Below are 17,682 nucleotides of genomic sequence, written 5' to 3'. Positions count from 1 at the left end.
TCGAATTCTGACAATCCGGGGGTTATGTTGCAGGTAGTGCAGCAAGAAGGCACTCATGTGTCTTGCGCATCCAGAAGGACCAAGTCCTTGTTGTGTTGGTAGCAAGATAAGAATCATGCTTCCTTCCTCTGCCCTCTCCCTCCAACCTCGCACAACAGAAATGTGATCAAGGTCTCCCTCATCTGATGAGTCTTCCATGCCCATTGACAGTTCGTCCTCCACTTCTTCCTCGGCTCCTGCACCTTCTTCAACAGTTTGGCTGCTACCATGCGCCCTGGTTAATCCCTCTCCCCCACCCTCCCATGCCTGCCGCCTTGGTGCTGCCAACAGTCTGGACCTTGGAGATGTTATCCCTTCCGCATACGACTCCTCCTCTACTTCCTCCACCTCCTCTTGTCCCACCACCTGACTCCGAATTCTGTTTAACATGTGCTCCAGAATGTAAATCACCGTAATAGTCATGCTGATAATGGCATCGTCAGCACTAAACATCTTCGTCGCCATTTCAAGACTGTGCAGAAGGGTGCATAGGTCCCTGATCTGAGACCACTCCTCCAGCGTGATTTGCCCCACCTCTGGATTTCGTTGGCCCAGGCTATACGTCAGAACGTATTGCACCAGGGCTTGTCGGTGCTGCCACAGTCGCTGCAACATGTGCAGAGTTGAATTCCACGGTGTCGGCACATCGCATTTCAGCCGGTGAACTGGCAGGCCCAACGACTTCTGTAGAGATGTAAGTCGTTGAACTGCGGGATGCGAACGGCGGAAGTGAGCACACAGCGACCGTGCACTCTGCAGAAGGCCATCTAGTCCGGGATAGTGGGCTAAAAATTGCTGGACAACCAGGTTCAACATGTGAGCCATACAAGGCACGTGTGTGACATTACCCCGGCGAAGTGCCGCACCCAGGTTTGCAGCATTGTCGCACATGGCCTTCCCTGGTTGCAGGTCCAGTGGAGACAACCTTTCATGAAACTGGGTCTCCAGAGCTGACCAAAACTCCTCAGCTGTGTGACTCACATTTCCCAGACATTTCAAAGTAAACACTGATGCGTTGAGCCCTGCTGCCAGCATAGTAAGGAGGTGTGCAGGAGACAGGCTTTGGGTGCAGGTGGAGGACCGAGAGGAGGTTGAGGAGGCAGAAGCAGTGGAGGAAGTTCGAGATAAAGAGGATTAACACACAACTCGTGGGGACGGTAAGACTTGGACAGCAGCCCCTTGTCCTGCTGTCACCATAGTTACCCAGTGCCCAGTCAGCGACATGTAACGCCCCTGTCCATGCCTTCTCGTCCAAGTGTCTGTGGTGAAGTGCACCCTGTCACACACAGAGTTTCTCAAAGAAGCGGTGATGTTGTGTGCGACATGCTAGTGGAGCGCAGGCACACCTTTCTTTGAGAAGTAGTGCCGACTGGGCATCTGGTACTGGGGCACTGTGACGGACATAAGGTCTTGAAAATCCTCTGTGTCCTCCAGGTGGAAAGGCAGCATTTCTGTAGCCAACAGCTTGCAGATGGTGAAATTCAACCTCTTAGCTTTCTCATGGCTAGGAGGAAATGGTCTTTTACTTTTCCACATCTGAGGGACCGAGGGCTGGCTGTTGTGCTTAGACGGTGTTGAGTAGGGTGTCCCCGGCAACTGCCGGTCTGTGAGGAAGATGCAGGCGGACATGTTAGGTTGCCTTGATCCAAAGGTGGTGCTCTCGATGTCGGAGAGCGCTCAACACTAGCAGGTGTTTCCACTTCCCAATGAACTGACGACCTGCCAATCACACTGGCTGTTGCGGGTAAAGAGGTGGCAGGTCTGCGTCCAAAAACATGTGTGACTGCTGTCCCCCCAGTCACAGAGGATGAAGAGGCTGCGGATGCACAAGATGGGGCAGACGGTGGTTGGCCCAGCCGGCTAGGCCGCATTGTAGCACAGTGAGCTTCCCACTGCAACTTATGCTTCATATCCATGTGACGGTACATGCATGAAGTACTCAAACTATGTATTTTTTGGCCTCTACTTAGCTTTTGCTGACAAATATTACAGATAACACGAGTTGGGTCCTCCTTATCGATCTGAATAAATGCCCAGGCTATGCAAGGCTTAGAGCCCATGTGACCTGAAGAGCCACTACGACTTGTGGTCAGAGGCAGAGTTGTGGTTGAGGATGCAGTTGTTGACGTGCTTCCAGTACTCCGTCTCTGTTCAGGAAGGCGCAACCTAACCTCGTCGTCAATAGCATCTCTGATGCCCCGCTGCGCTTGGTATCACAGATCCTACAAGAGTGCATTGATGGAATCCTCCACAAGAGGCCCCCATAAACATTCACACATCTCCACCTTCCACCTCAGACCAGCAGAGGGAGCCCGTTAGGGATATAAATAGGGAAGGTGGAGCTAGGCAGTTCAGTTCCTCTGAAGAGTTCCTGCAGTAGAGAAGCCTAAGAGAGGTCAGTCTGCAGTGGAGCTCAGTCTAGTCTAGAGAACGCAGTTAATAGTTCAGCAGTGGAGCACGAGGCTCCTGCTTGCTAGATTCAGGGAGCCCAGATAGAGCTTAAGGTGTGCCGGTGCCGTAAGATCAGTGAAGCGCGGCAAGCTGCCGTTAGTGTGTATAGCCTAGTGAGGGCCCGAGTAGGCCAAAGGCGAGTGGCGAGTTAGTACATAAGGGGCAGAGGAGCTTAACCAGCTCACCCCGAAGCATTTACCGGACACAGGATCCAAGCTTACCGGTATCTCTATGACCCAGTAAGGCATAACCGGAATCCCTGGAGAACTACAAGTCCCAGGATCGCTAAGGTGCTGATATGTAACAGAGCCAGGAGACGCTTTGGCCCCGCATACTGGGAGCGTGAACTCCAAGAGAAGGCCCTACCACAAGGTCAGCCAGCACAGGACAGAGACAAAGTTAGGCCTAGCTCCAGGCAGGTCAGAAACTTACTACGCAGAGGCAAGAAACAGGAGGCCCTACACCCGCTCATTGGGGAGGATCCTGATATGCACCCTTCACCCTACAGTGCTCCGGGATGTGCCTGAATTTCCACCAGTAAAAGGTACTGAAGTGACTACCGTGTCCGTTCCCGTTCTTGCTCTGACCCAGCTGGGTCTCGCCTGTCCTGCATTCCCCCTGCATACGCTGCCCTGAGACCTAGCTCCACCTGTGGGGAGCTATACCATCGAGCTGCCTTATCACCGGCCTCAGTGGACTGCTGCAGCGCTGGTGCTTGTCACCAGATACCACAGGTGGCGTCATGAACTCTTATAAAATTAACAATTATCCACCCTTTTAAAGAGAGACCCCAGGGTACGGGCCAGGGAGCCGACCACCGCGACATCCCCAAGGCCAGGCAAATGCCTGGGTACCGAGTCATCCCCATCCCCAGGGCTAGTCACATCCTCCTCCACCTCCTCTGCTGACCTCATCGACTGTCTGACTGTGGGTTGACAGTAAGTGGGATCTCCAACCTCGTCATCATCACCCTGTGTGTTATCACACCCGTCGCCCTCAGAGCCAACCTCTTCCTGCCCTGACCGAAAAGTCAAGTTGTCGCTCCAATCAGGTATTTGAGTCTCATCATCGTCTTCATCCTTGTCTCCACCAACAGGAGTTACAGTTTGGGAACAAGGGTCTACATTATGCTCAGAACCTTCTTCATCTGGTCCTGGATCCAACTTATAAAGATTCTGGGCATCGGATCAGATCATTTCCTCATCTGGATTAACAGAAGCTCTGGAGCAGACCTCCGTTTCCCAGGCTATAGTATGAGTAAACAGCTGGGCAGACTCAGCCATCTGTGTTACCCCATACTCAGATGGGCAGCTGGAGACTTGGGAGCTGTGAGGAAGCAAGTGCGATTGGGGTGACACCTCTGAGGACTGGAGTATTTGTGATGTTGAAATTGAGGTGATGGAGAGCCCACTTGAAGGAGCACTTGATATCCGTTGAAGCACCTGCTGTTTTTGTGCCTCATCTAGAATTTGTAGCGATGGGCGTGTCCGTAAGAATGGGATCGTATCACATTGTCCACGAAAAGAAGTCGACATCTTAGTTTGGCTGGAAGATGGTCTTTCTTCTGCAGATGTTACTCCCCCCCCCCCACCGTGGGGGCCTCGACCCACCGGCGGACAGGCACCAGTATTGGGATAGGGGGGCTGGCCGTCAGGGTCCACCGCGGCTCTGGCACAAACCCGTCGACACAGAGGTGGCACAGGCAGGAACGGACTGGCCGTGTCGGCTTCTCACTTTTTGGATTTTAGAAGGGCATGACATGCCTATATCTGTGTCTCCCCCTCCTTTTACTCCTCCACCTCTTTTCTTTTCGCATGACTATATGTACTTGTCACTTTTCCATGTGTTAGTTGTGTCTTCTGAGCAGTTTGTCAGCTTTTGGACACCTTTGAAGGTGTTTTCTATGTGTTTCTATGTGTTTTTGTTTGCCTGCCATTGGTTTTAACGGTGTTCGAAGGTGTTCGACGAACAGTTCGACGAACAGTTTGGCGAACACACGGGTGTTCGACGAACCGAACTCGAACACTACGGGGGTGGCTCAACACTACTCCTGACCGCTATGTGACATTGTTATCTCATGTGACCGCTGCAGCCAATCAGCAGGCTTTACTATTCCATCAGAACAGACTTCTGTTTTCTTTAGCAGTTAAGAAGGGATTGTCCAGGGGTGAAAAACCCATTAAAGAAAGGTGTAAGCAGGAATCAATGGCAAATCAGAACCTACCGGAGAATCCATCCTTACAAGTACAGGTGTAATTCCCTATTGTGTTACTGCAGGTGGCATTAGATGAACAGATATTGCCGGTCTGACATTCATCAATATCATCACAGTGGGTCCCATTACCTGATCGATATAAAATGTTTTACAGTAAATTGAGGATATTTCTTTACAGTTAGGCTAGGTTCACACTTACACAATGCTCTACATTGAGCACTCCATTCAGGGGCTATGTTTTTTTTAGAAAAAAGAATTCAGACGTACAATCCCCCCTGATATGTTCATTTACTTCAGATAGCCAAACAAATTATCTACATTTGGACTTTGAGCTCCTTTCTATCCCTGACCTTCTATTTAGTGGGACACAAAGCAGAGGTGACAACACGCGGTGCCATGAAATAAAATGTTTAGAATTCTGACACCGACTCTCATCTTATGGGAAGAATAAAGGGAAATCTTCTGCAAGCTCTCACTGATATTAGTGCCACTGATAGCTACAAATTTAATATAATTATTTAATTTCTCACCTGCAAATCCATCCTTACAAGTACAGATGTAATTTCCTATTGTGTTATTGCAGGTTGCATTAGCTGAACAGATATTGCCGGTCTGACATTCATCAATATCATTATGTGGCACCCCAGGAGTCAGGATGCCACATTGGCATTTCCTCCCTCACAGGGGATGATGCCATGCCTAGAAGCAAGGAGGGGTCCCCTCATTAGGTGACACCAGCATCCAACACATTTACTGGCCCCAGACCAGAAGGGGAAGCACTAACCCGGCTTCAGGGGAGCTTCCCCTTCAAACTGGAGCCTGGAGGCAAGGTTTAGAAAAGTCAGTTTGAGTGAGAAAGTCAGTTGGAGACAGGGGAGCGACAAGGAGAACCTGGGAAAGGGAGCTGTGACCAAGCTCTCCCCAGAGAAAAGCGCAAGGAACAGGACACCGGAGTCCGTGGTTGTTCGGGTACTAAAGTGCCGACAGCTAAATCCGGAGGGCAGGAGACTGCAGGTCTCCTGGCCCCACTAAACGCGCGGCGGCTCAGTAGCACACTAGGGCCCGGTGTCGCCATGAAGGAGCGACACCTGAAAAGGGCTAGAGCTGCCTGCCATATGGATGAGGATTTAATGATTGTTCAGGAACGAGGGCCGCAGCATAGCTTTAAGCAGCAGGGCCAAAGAGGATAGCGCAGAGGGAAGGCCTACAACTCCACCTGGCGAGGTGGAACCCCAAATTGCTTCTAGGCCGCCCGGATCTCCATCACCAGCTATTACCAGTGCCCCGGTCTGCACCGTCATACCTCAAGTAAAGGTAGAGGAAACCGCCATTCTTGTGTTGTCTGGTCATTATCTGCGCCCTCAGCCCTGCACTACACTGTCCCTGCCGACAGCATCTACCTTTTCAAATCACCATAATGCCCTGGAGCTTAGCTCTGCCTGTGGAGAGCTGAACTATCTTTGCTGCGTCACCATCAGCCCCAGTGGATCTGCACCGCAGCGGCGGCCCCATATAGCCGCATACCACGGGTGGCGTCACGAACATTATCTCCAAATCTTTATTTCCCCAATTGACTGTTCTTTATTTGACCACCCTGGGCCACGGACCGGGTCACTGCCACCGTGACTACCCCAATACAGGACCGGCCCAGCTACCGGGTACCCCATGGCCCAGGGGGCGTGTCATTTCTGGCGTCACGAACAGGATTCGAATCCCAGTATAACCGGGTGCTGTGTGCCATAGACTTTGCTGAGCTATATAATCACGTGATTTGACATCAGCGGAGGGGATGCAGGAGGCCCCGATCCGGAACCGTGGGGTAAGCAATCCGTCTCGCCTGCAGAGCAGCAGACTGGTACGCCAGCCCAAAGCCAGGACCTGGCTGAGGTTCATTAGTGGGGGGGGAGATGCCCATCCTGGAAGAGGATCCAGCTGCGGGCATGGCCGCCGCCACTGTGATGCCTTTATCCATGCCCTATATTCCAGGGGCGGCGTGGTTGCCCCAGTACTCAGGGGAGTCGCACACACTGAGCGAATTTGAGGAGAGACTGCGAAGTTTGTTCCAAGTCTACCCTCTGTCTGAGGAGCAAAAAGTCAGCATCCTTATAGGCCAGCTAATGGGTGCAGCCCAGAGGGAGGTGAAGTCCTGGCCGGGCAGGGACAAAAGCACTGTTAAGGAAATACTGGCCCGGCTGAAGTATACCTTTGATTCCCGCAAGGCAGCGGAGATTAAAATGAAGTTCTACAGGTGCAAACAAAGGGTGCAGGACAGTGTACGGGACTATGGTCTAAACCTACAGGAGGCGCTGCGGGCCATTAAACAGGTAGACCCCGACAGTGTGCGAGACGAGGACAGATTGCTAACCGAACAGTTTATCGAGGGGCTCCTGTCTAACGCTCACCGGACATAGCTGCGCATTATGGCTCTGCAAAACCCCGATCTGGACTTTGCGCAATTTAAAGACTGGGTCATCTGGGTGCTGCGAGAATCAACCCCAAGTGGCACTGCATCACTCCGGCACCCAGCTATCACATACAACCAGGAGGCACCTGTGAAGGCTGACGTGCAGACCCTAGATCATGACGCCTCTGCAGACCTACGCCTTCAGGTCCAGGAGCTTACCAAAAGTGTGGCTACACTAACCAAAACCGTGCAGGCCATGCAAGTGTCTCCAAAGGAAAGAATCCAACTGGCTTCCAGTCCAGATGACGTCCCGTGGCAACGGCAGAGACTAATTCCACCGACCAGAGGGAGAGACAGCGATCGCTACGACCAGAATGGACAACCCATCTGCCGCCGCTGTCAAAAGGCGGGGCATGTGGCAAGATTCTGCGATTTAAACGAGCAACCCCTGGGGCATAGGGTCAACCCCCAGGAGTAAGACGACCAGGCCCACAAAGCTGGCGAGACAAGTACGTGGGAGGACGACTGGTCCTATCTGTCGTGCTTGATGGCATTCCGATGATCGCGTTACTGGACACTGGTTCCCAGGTGACAACAATGCCATATATCCTTTTTAAATGATAGTGGGCTGATTCAGACATTACCCGCAGTCCAGATAAACACTTTAACATCTATGCCAGCAATGGTCAGCCCTTGCCTCAGATGGGGTATAAAGAGGTGACCATAAAGGTTGGCCGAGTAGAACTGCCATCACAAGGGTTGATTATTGTAGATATTGATCGCTGAGAAAGCTATCCTATGATAACCTTAGGCACCAATGTGATAGAGAATTGTCTTGGGGAAATTATTGTTTTGTTGCAACAGGCCGCAGAGACTGCCAGTTCTAGTCAGCAGCAAGTTCTGCAGAAGGAGATCAAAGCCCTGATGCAGAGACAACAGGTAGAGCTGTCTGGTGGAGAAGTCGGCAGTGTCAGAGTGAGTGATCCATTCCCCATTGCAATGCCCCCTAGGAGTGAAATGTTAATATAGTGTCGGGCAGCAATAGGTCTCAGGGGTCAAGATTAACAGGCCCTCGTAGAACCCGTGTACTCTGATAGTAGGCCCACCATCTTGACGGCCAGAGGGGTAGTCGATGTCCGCAAGGGGAGAGTACCGATACGCATCCTGAATTGTGAGGAGAGAGAGGTCCAGTTACCCTGGCATGCCACCCTTGCTAAGCTGTTCACTGTCAGTAACAACGCAATAAAGGCATTGGAATCCTTGCCTCTGTCTGAACAGGCGGAAAACAATGGCTCCAAGGGGCAGAAGGAGGATTGGTGTCAGAAGCTACAAGTAGGCACTGACTCCACCCCTTTGCACCAAAAGCATGGGGTGTACCGGGTGGTCCAAGAATATGAGCGATTTTTTAGCAAACACCCACTAGACTTTGGGCAGGTAAAGGGGGTCCAACATAATATCCCCACAGGAGACCATCCACCCATTAAAGAGAGGTACCGGCCTGTACCCCCAGCTCACTATCAATGTGCCAAGGGAATGTTACGGGAGATGAAGGAGGCTGGGGTGATCAGAGATAGTTGTAGCCCCTGGGCAGCTCCATTAGTCCTCGTTAGAAAGAAAGATGGTACAATGAGGATGTGTATTGATTATAGGCAGATTAATCACATTACACATAAGGACGCCCACCCATTACCCAGAATTGAGGAATCATTAGCTGCACTGAGATCCGCTAACTATTTCTCCACTTTAGATCTCACCAGTGGGTACTGGCAGGTTCCCGTGGCAGAGGCGGACAGAGAGAAGACTGCGTTTACGACATCAATGGGCCTCTGCGAGTTCAACTGCATGCCATTCGGGCTCTGCAACGCCCCGAGAACATTCCAGCAGTTAATGGAGTGTTGCCTAGGACACAAAAACTTTGAAAATGTTCTGCAGTACCTAGGCCATGTGGTAAGTGCCTAAGGTGTAGCACCAGACCCTGAAAATGTCACCATGATCAAGGACTGGCCAAGACCCTCCACTATCAAAGAAGTGTGGCAGTTCCTCGGGCTGGTAGGCTACTACAGAAGATTCATCAAGGGTTTCACCAAGATAGCGGCACCCATGCAGGACCTCTTAGTGGGCCAGTCCAAGAAGGCCAAGAACCCGAATCCTCTGTTCAAGTGGAGTAAAAAAGAAGAAGAATCCTTCACTTGACTGAAGGTGGCTCTTACGGGAGACGAAGTCCTGGCCTACCCCAACTATGGCCAACCCTTTATACTCTATAAAGATGCCAGCAACGTGGGATTGGGAGCGGTGCTATCCCAGGTACAGCAGGGCAGAGAGAGAGTGATTGCCTACGCCAGTAGGAAGCTCCGTCCCACGGAAAGGAACCCCGACAACAATAGTTCCTTCAAGTTGGAGTTTTTAGCCATAGTCTGGGCTGTAACAGAGCGCTTCAAACACTACTTGGCTTCAGCGAAATTTACAATTTTCACAGACAATAATCCGCTGACCCAACTTGAAACTGCGAAGCTAGGTGCGCTGGAGCAGCGAAGGATGGCCCGGCTGTCCAACTACGAGTTTACCATCAAGTATCGGGCGGGGCATAAAAACGCTAAAGCTGATGCGCTGTCCAGGATGCCCAACTTGCTAGATGGGGGAGAAGACCCGGAAGAGCTGGAGGAGCTGGAGGAGATAGAGCTACCGGCTTTCCATCATCACGGGGTGACCCAGTGCTCCCACTGTGTGAGGAACAAGAGCTCCGCCAACAGATAGGCCACATTTAACCCATTGCCCCACCATGGATGGAGAGAACTTATAATCAGCACGCACCTGCAGTTTCCTTATCACCTGGAGAACAGGTACTCAAAAAGAAGAGACGAGTTCACAAATTAGATGATCAGTGGGAGATTGAGCCATACACCGTTTTACCTTCAAATTTCGAAAACACCAAGGTATGCCTCATCAGTAAAGATGGAGGAGAGACTTCGGTGGCAGTCTCAAGAGACCACCTGAAGATATGCCCTGATCAATTGAGACACCAAGAGGAAGACCAAAACAGCCCCCAGCACACAGAAAAGGTGGAAGAGACGGTTCAAACCATCCTTGGAGAATTTCCCCGGTCTTGGACGCAGGTGAACCAAGCAATCGTAGTACCTGTCCTGATCTTTCCCCAAGTAGCCTTACCTGAAGCCGCAGAGACTCAAGAACAGCTGGTAGACCAGACGGCCCCAGCAATAGATGCCACAACCAAAGAGGAACAAATGAATCCACTCCCTGCTAGCGGTGAATCTGTCGTGCCCATGGTGAGTCAAAGAGGTCGTAGAAGACTACCAATCCTACCGGTGTTATGTCAGACTAACCATAGTGTAGTCCATAGTGCTCCCACCACACCAGCGGAAGACACTAGAGACCCGGGTAGGTCATTGGCAATAAATGTACTGCGTAGATCAACCCGTAGTACCAGAGGTCAGCTCCCTGCCTGTTATAGGGACTAAGGTGTAATAAGATAATAGTGTATAGTAAATAATTGCAACCGTTAAGCATGAGAGCCTACAGAGACTTCCTGTAAGAACTTTTAAGCAATCGTGAGTGTATTTAGTTATTATATTTATGGACAAATAGACCACAGGACTAGGTGTGGTCAGAACAATGTTGAGTAAAGTTAATTGTTGGACTTGAAAATAAACTGCAGGTGTGGCCGAAAACCAGGCCCACCGACAGAGTGCCCTGAAGCCACACCCAGGGACGATACACGAAGTGGGTTGAAGCGGTTCCCATCAACCAACCTTCAAGTACACGGAAAAAGACAATTCCTGGATAGTGGAGTAAAGACTAAGCGCCGCAATGACTGCTCACAATTTTTGTTTGGTTTTTGTTGTTCTGCCTTTTTGAAAGTTTGTAAATTTTTTGGAATATAAATCGATATTGTTGTTAATTGTTTAACTCTAAAGGTGTCCTCAGTCCGGGAGTACTGAACTTAACTAGGGGGGAATGTGGCACTCCCGGAGTCCGGATGCCACATTGGCATTGCCTCCCTCACAGGGGATGATGCCATGCCTAGAAGCAAGGAGTGGTCCCCTTATAAGGTGATACCAGCATCCAACACATTTCCTGGCCCCAGACCAGAAGGCGGAGCACTAACCCGGTTTCAGGGGAGCTTACCCTTTAAACTGGAGCCTGGAGGCGGGGTTTAGAAAAGTCAGTTGGAGTGTGAAAAGTCAGTTGGAGACAGGGGAGCGACAAGCAGAACCTGGGAAAGGGAGCTGTGACCAAACTCTCCCCAGAGAAAAGCGCAAGAACAGGACACCGGAGTCCGTGGTTGTTTGGGTATTAAAGTCCTGACAGCTAAATCCGGAGGGCAGGAGACTGCAGGTCACCTGGCCCCACCAAACGCCCGGCGGCTCAGTAGCATACTAGGACCCGGCGCCGTCACGCAGAAGAGACACCTGAAAAGGGCTTGAGCTGCCTGCCTTACGGGTGAGGATTTAATGATTGTTCAGGAGTGAGGGTCGCAGCATAGCTTTAAGCAGCAGGGCCAAAGAGGATAGCGCAGAGGGAAGGCCTACAACTCCATCTGACCTGGTGAGGTGGATCCCCAAATTGCTTCTAGGCCGCCCGGATCTCCATCTCCAGCTATTACCAGTGCCCTGGTCTGCACCGTCAAACCTCAAGTAAAGGTAGAGGAAACCGCCATTCTTGTGTTGTCTGGTCATTATCTGCGCCCTCAGCCCTCCACTACACTGTCCCTGCCGACAGCATCTACCTTTTCAAATCACCATATACTGCCCTGGAGCTTAGCTCTGCCTGTGGAGATCTGAACTATCTTTGCTGCGTCACCATCAGCCCCAGTGGATTTGCACTGCAGCGGCAGCCCCATATAGCCGCATACCACGGGTGCTGTCACGAACATTATCCCCAAATCTTTATTTCCCCAATTGACTGTTCTTTATATGCGCATTCTAGGGGATACATAATGGCCCTCACATATGATTCCCCTCACAGTCTCACAAAGTATTAGCGAATTAGAGACATTTTAGCACATTTGATGGCATTACAGACTTTGTTGCTGGCATGTACAAGAAAAAAATCAATTCAGCGACAATTCAAATATATTCTATTCTGTAATAATACCGCTCATATCTGAAAATAATTTAGGGGTCAGTGGGGGAGTAGGTATTTGTGTAAAAGAGACATTTCGGAACTGTTGATTGCATTACAGTCAGATCTTGTGGCTGCCACGTACAAAAAAAATCCTGTCAGGGACAATGGAAATAGATTCTATTCTGTAATAACACTGCTCATATCTGGAACTAATTTAGGGTTAGCTCCACTCCTCCACTTGAACCTCTGCCTCCTGGTTTACTATTACTTTTTATTATTTTTATTCTATATTATTGAAAGTAATTTTCCTACCCACATTTGTATGCAGGGCAACTGTTCTGCTCTTACCCACATTTTGCTTCTTTTTGCAGCTCCCTAGACCTTACTATGACTTATGACTATGACTTAGTATGATTGTACAGCCATTTTACAGCACAAAATTTGGGGTCCCCATTGACTTATATGAGATTCGGTCCTGGGTAAAGTTTGGGTCAATTTCTGGTACCTGATATGAACTTTCTCAAGTTCGGCCGAACATGCCGAATTTGCCGAACCTGAACTTCTACGGGTTCACTCATCCCTAGTCATCAGGTTGCAGCCGTTATGACACACGACCATGCCTGTTTGTAGGTTCAGTGGCAAGAGCAGTCTTGTCTGGTAAACCATTGCACAACACTGCGGCAGTTTGTCACCTAAACAAATGAGTTTCAGCAGACCCTGTTGGTGCGTCAGATGGCCCCCCAAAATTTATGACTGATGGCCCTCATAAATGTATGACTGAGTGCCGCCTGATGGCCCTCCAAAAATTTGGATCGAGGGCCGCATGTTAACGCTGTTGATATGGTGTAGGAGGAGGACAAAAAAAAATCTTAAACCAGTTGGATGCCTCAAGGTCCTTGTTCTGCTAGTTGTATGCCAAGTAGTGGCCTTGAATCGGAGACTCCTTGTTAGCCACAGAAGTACCACTCCTTATAAATGGAAATGTTTTCTAAAGCCCTACTGCACGTGTATTCCAGGGTGTATTGGAGTGCTTCCTAATGTTTGGAAACTCTTGCACATAGTGCATACACTTTAATAGTCTAGGAGTACCACTGCTTCCAAATGAGGAAAAAAGGTTTTCTGAGGCCATCCTGTACGTGTATTACCTCCATACAATTTTTAATAGACCTTGCACTTAGTGCATAGGCTTCACCAATCTAGCAGTGCCACTCCTTAAAATGGGATAAAATTTCAGAAATTTCATGCACACGATTCCTTATTTTTTTTTCCTTACTGAAATGGAAAACTCCTGCATTTGTGAAAAAAGGAGCATATTAATTCTTTCAGTGTTTTTGCAGAATTTTTTCACTATTGAAAGCAACGAGAAAGTGCAAAAATGCAGCAAAGATGTTATGTGTGAGCATAGCCTAATGGTTGGAGGAGCCATTTTTTATTTCTCTCTTTTATATTTCCTTTTTATATACAAGACAGTATACTGGAAAGAATTTTTCCTAACCTTTTTTCCTGTAAAATCCGATTTATCTTTGGTTTGGTATGTTTTGTAAATTTGTAAAAGTGGCATAATACTCTGACAACATTGTTCCCAGCATAGACTTGGAAATCAGAGATGTGTCCAGGCATCTTACCCCTGCTGTTCCCATTCCATTTGAGCGCTATTTCCATCTATTACAGCGATTTTTCCTGGCCCCCCAGCCATCCTAGGAGGGCAGGCCAGAAAAAAAACTCTAGTTTCCCATTGACTTAATTTATGCTTGTTACTAAAGACTCTAGCAGTATAACAAGCTCATTACAAGTAATGAGCATGCAAACATATTTTAGTGCTCGCCCATCACTATTTAAAAAATATGATTCTCAGCATGTCAGATGTAATGACATACAGCCCTGATCTCCTGATCTACCCTTGTGTATGATTAAAGAGTGCTAGGAGTAGAGCACAGACAACTGACACTTTTTTTTTCAGATGAAGTCACAGCAGTCAAGGAGGAAGCAGGGGCAGTACAGCTGAGATAAGCTGTGTCGCATTACAAACCCTTCTATAATCTCTCCTCCTCTCGCAGCAAAGTTATATATGCTGTACTGTTGCTATCCCCACACTTCCTGTCAATCACAGGTGTAATTTCCTATTGTGCTAGTTCAGGATGCATTAGGTGATCAAATATGGCCGGTCTCACATTCATTAAGATCATCACAGTGGGTCCCATTACCTGATTAATACAAAATGTTTTGCAGTTAATTAAGGATATTTCTTTACAGTTATGCTAGATTCACACTTACACGGTGCTCTACATTGAGCACTCCATCCAGGGGCTATGTTTTTTTTAGAAAACAGAATTCAGACGTACAATCCCCCCTGATATGTTCATTTACTACAGATAGCCAAACAAATGATCTACATTTGGACTTTGAGCTCCTTTCTATCTCTGACCTTCTATTTAGTGGGAAGCTTTCACTGATATTAGCGCCACTGATATCTACAAAGCTACAATGCCACTTTCATACCAAAGAGATCATTCAATTTAATTATTCATTTGCTTACCTGTAAATCCATCATTACAAGTACAGGTGTAATTTCCTATTGTGTTACTGCAGGTGGCATTAGATGAACAGGTATTGCCGGTCTGACATTCATCAATATCATCACAGTGGTTCCCATTACCTGAATATATAATGAATTACAGTTTACTAGGGTTTTTACCCATGTAGCACACACCACGATGCAGCAAGATATTTAATACAAAAAAGCTTGTAACTTGACTTATTATTGTGAAAATCTGAAACAATAAGTGATTAATGATTTGACACAAATTCGAGTTCATGTATGAAATGTCGATCCGACTGAACTACAGTTTATTCCAGTTTATTATTTTAATAGAATCACGGCTTTATCTGTTTATAATTATAAGAATTCAATATCTGGAAAATGAGGACTTACCTGTAAATCCATCCTTACAGGTACAGGTGTAACTTCCTACTGTGTTAGTGCAGGTGGCATCAGATGAACAGATATTATTGGTCTCACATTCATTAATATCATCACAGAGCATTCCAGTACCTGATTAATATAAAATATTTTACAGTTAAAAATAACTTTTCTGTTGTGCAGATATTAGCAATCAAATGATTTGGCACCTAATGAGGTAATTTTCATTTAACCACTTCGCACCAGAGACTGTTTTTGCCTTCGTGACCGGGCCAATTTTTTCAATTCTGACCACTGTCATTTTATGAAGTAATTACTCTGGAACGCTTCAACGGATCCCCCTGATTCTGAGACTGTTTTTTCATGACATATTTTACTTCATGATAGTTGTAAAATTTCTTCAATATCGCTTGCTTTTATTTGTGAAAAAAATGGAAATTTGGCGAAAATTTTGAAAATATTGCAATTTTCAAAATTTGAATTTTTATGCCCTTAAATCAGAGAGATATGTCACACAAAATAGTTAATAAATAACATTTCCCACATGTCTACTTTACATCAGCACAATTTTGGGACCAAAATTTTTTTTTGTTAGGGAGCTATAAGGGTTAACATTTTTTTATGGACCACATCATATTTGAAGTCACTTTGAGGGGTCTTTATGACAGTAAATACCCAAAAGTGACACCTTTCTAAAAACTGCACCCCTCAAGGTGCTCAAAACCACATTCAAGAACTTTATTAACCCTTCAGGTGCTTCACAGGAATTTTTGGAATGTGGAAGAAAAAAATTAACATTTAACTTTTTTCACAATAATGTTACTTTAGACCCAATTTATTTATTTTCACAGGGGTAACAGGAAAAAATGGACCCCAAAAATGTTTTGTGCAATTTCTCTTGAGCGCGCTGATACCCCATATGTGAGGGAAAACCACTGTTTGGGTGCACTGCAGGGTTCGGAAGGGAAGGAGCGCCATTACACTTTTTGAATGTAAAATTTGTTTGAATAATTAGCAGACGCCATGTTGCGTTTGGAGAGCCCCTCATGTGCCTAAACAGTGGAAACCCCCCACAAGTGACACCATTTTGGAAGCTAGACCCCTTAGGGAACTTATCTAGATGTGTGGTGAGCACCTTCAACCACAAGGTGCTTCACAGAAGTTTATAATATTGAGCTGTAAAAATTAAATTTACACATTTTTCCCACAAAAACATTTTTCACCCCTTAATTTTGCATTATCATAAGGGTAATAGGATAAATTGCACCATGAAATTTGTTGTGCAATTTCTCCTGAACACGCTGATACCCCAAATGTGGATGCAAACCACTGTTTGGGCGCACGGCAGGGTTTGAAACGGAAGGAATGCCATTTGACTTTTTGAATGTAAAATTTGTTTGAATAATTAGCAGATGCCATGTCGCATTTGGGGAGCCCCTAATGAGCCTAAACAGTGGAAACCCCCCACAAGTGCCACCATTTTGGAAACTAGACCCCTTAGGGAACTTATCTAGATGTGTGGTGAGCACCTTGCACCCCCAGCTGCTTCACAGAAGTTTATAATATTGGGCCATAAAAATAAAATTTTCACATTTTTCCCACAAAAAATGTTTTTCATTCCCTAATTTTGCATTATCATAAGGGTAACAGGATAAATTGCACCATGAAATTTGTTGTGCAATTTCTCCTGAGTACGCCGATACCCCATATGTGGGGGAAAACCACTGCTTTGGTGTACGGCAGGGTTCGGAAGAGAAAGGAGCGCTATGTTGGCTGGGATAGGTTGCAGACACCATGTCACATTTGAAGAGTCGCTGACATGCCGAAACAGCAGAAACTCCCACAAGTGACCCCATTTTGTAAACTACACCTCTCAAGGAATTCATCTAGGGAAGTAGTGAGTATTTTTTAATTTTTTAATTTATACCATTGGGCAGTGAAAAAAGCATAATTATATTTTTACCACAAAAAAATGTTTTACCCTCAGATTTTACATTTTCACACAGGGCAATGGGTAAAAATGGTGCCGAAATGTGTCACACAATTTCTTCTAAAAGTGGCAATACCCCATATGTGGCTGTATCGTACCGCTCAGCCATACGGCGAGATCTGGGGGGGACGGAGCGCTATTTGACAATTGGAGAACAAATTATTGTAGAATTGGCATTTGGATTTGGGAGCACAAAATTTTCTGAATTTCTTTTGGGGGGCAAGGGCCATTTCGCTTTTCCAGAGCCTTTCTGCTACCAGTAACTTGGAAGTCCCTTATATTTTTAACAGATGACGGACCTGAGTGGGGACTAGCTTTTTTTGAGGACTGAGTTGAAGCTTTTATTGGGAACATTTTACGTAACATTTATCCGGCGCTCTAGGCTGAGCACTTACATCGGGGTTTCCATCTAAATTTCCAAGTGATTTAATTCAGATGAAACCCCTGCGGGATCCATTCACTGTAATGAGGCAGCATAGTTACTCTGGACTCCGTCTGGCCTCTGTTTAGCGGTGTCCTTTTTTTCTGAAGTGCACAAAACTGTAGCCAACCGCACTTTTATGCACGCCTAAAACAAATGA

At 47.3% G+C, this 17,682-nt stretch overlaps 1 protein-coding gene across 1 annotated transcript in view; it reads right to left on the bottom strand.

Moving 5' to 3' along the window:
- LOC141258547 (uncharacterized) overlaps positions 1-17,682 on the bottom strand; it is a 264,087-nt gene that overhangs the window by 178,358 nt on the left and 68,047 nt on the right. Inside the window, exons 33-35 of the mRNA XM_073673525.1 lie at positions 15,124-15,243; positions 14,728-14,847; positions 4,715-4,834 (exon numbers count right to left, since the gene is read on the bottom strand). Coding sequence (XP_073529626.1) covers positions 4,715-4,834; positions 14,728-14,847; positions 15,124-15,243 — 360 coding nt within the window. The remainder of the gene's footprint in view (positions 1-4,714; positions 4,835-14,727; positions 14,848-15,123; positions 15,244-17,682) is intronic.

Source organism: Phyllobates terribilis, unplaced genomic scaffold (assembly GCF_046119375.1).
Source record: "Phyllobates terribilis strain yellow unplaced genomic scaffold, ASM4611937v1 Scaffold_3__8_contigs__length_932513732, whole genome shotgun sequence".
In the NCBI taxonomy this organism is placed as follows: Eukaryota; Metazoa; Chordata; class Amphibia; order Anura; family Dendrobatidae; genus Phyllobates; species Phyllobates terribilis.
Note: the sequence above shows the minus strand (reverse complement) of the source record. Positions and strands in the feature narration are given on the sequence as shown.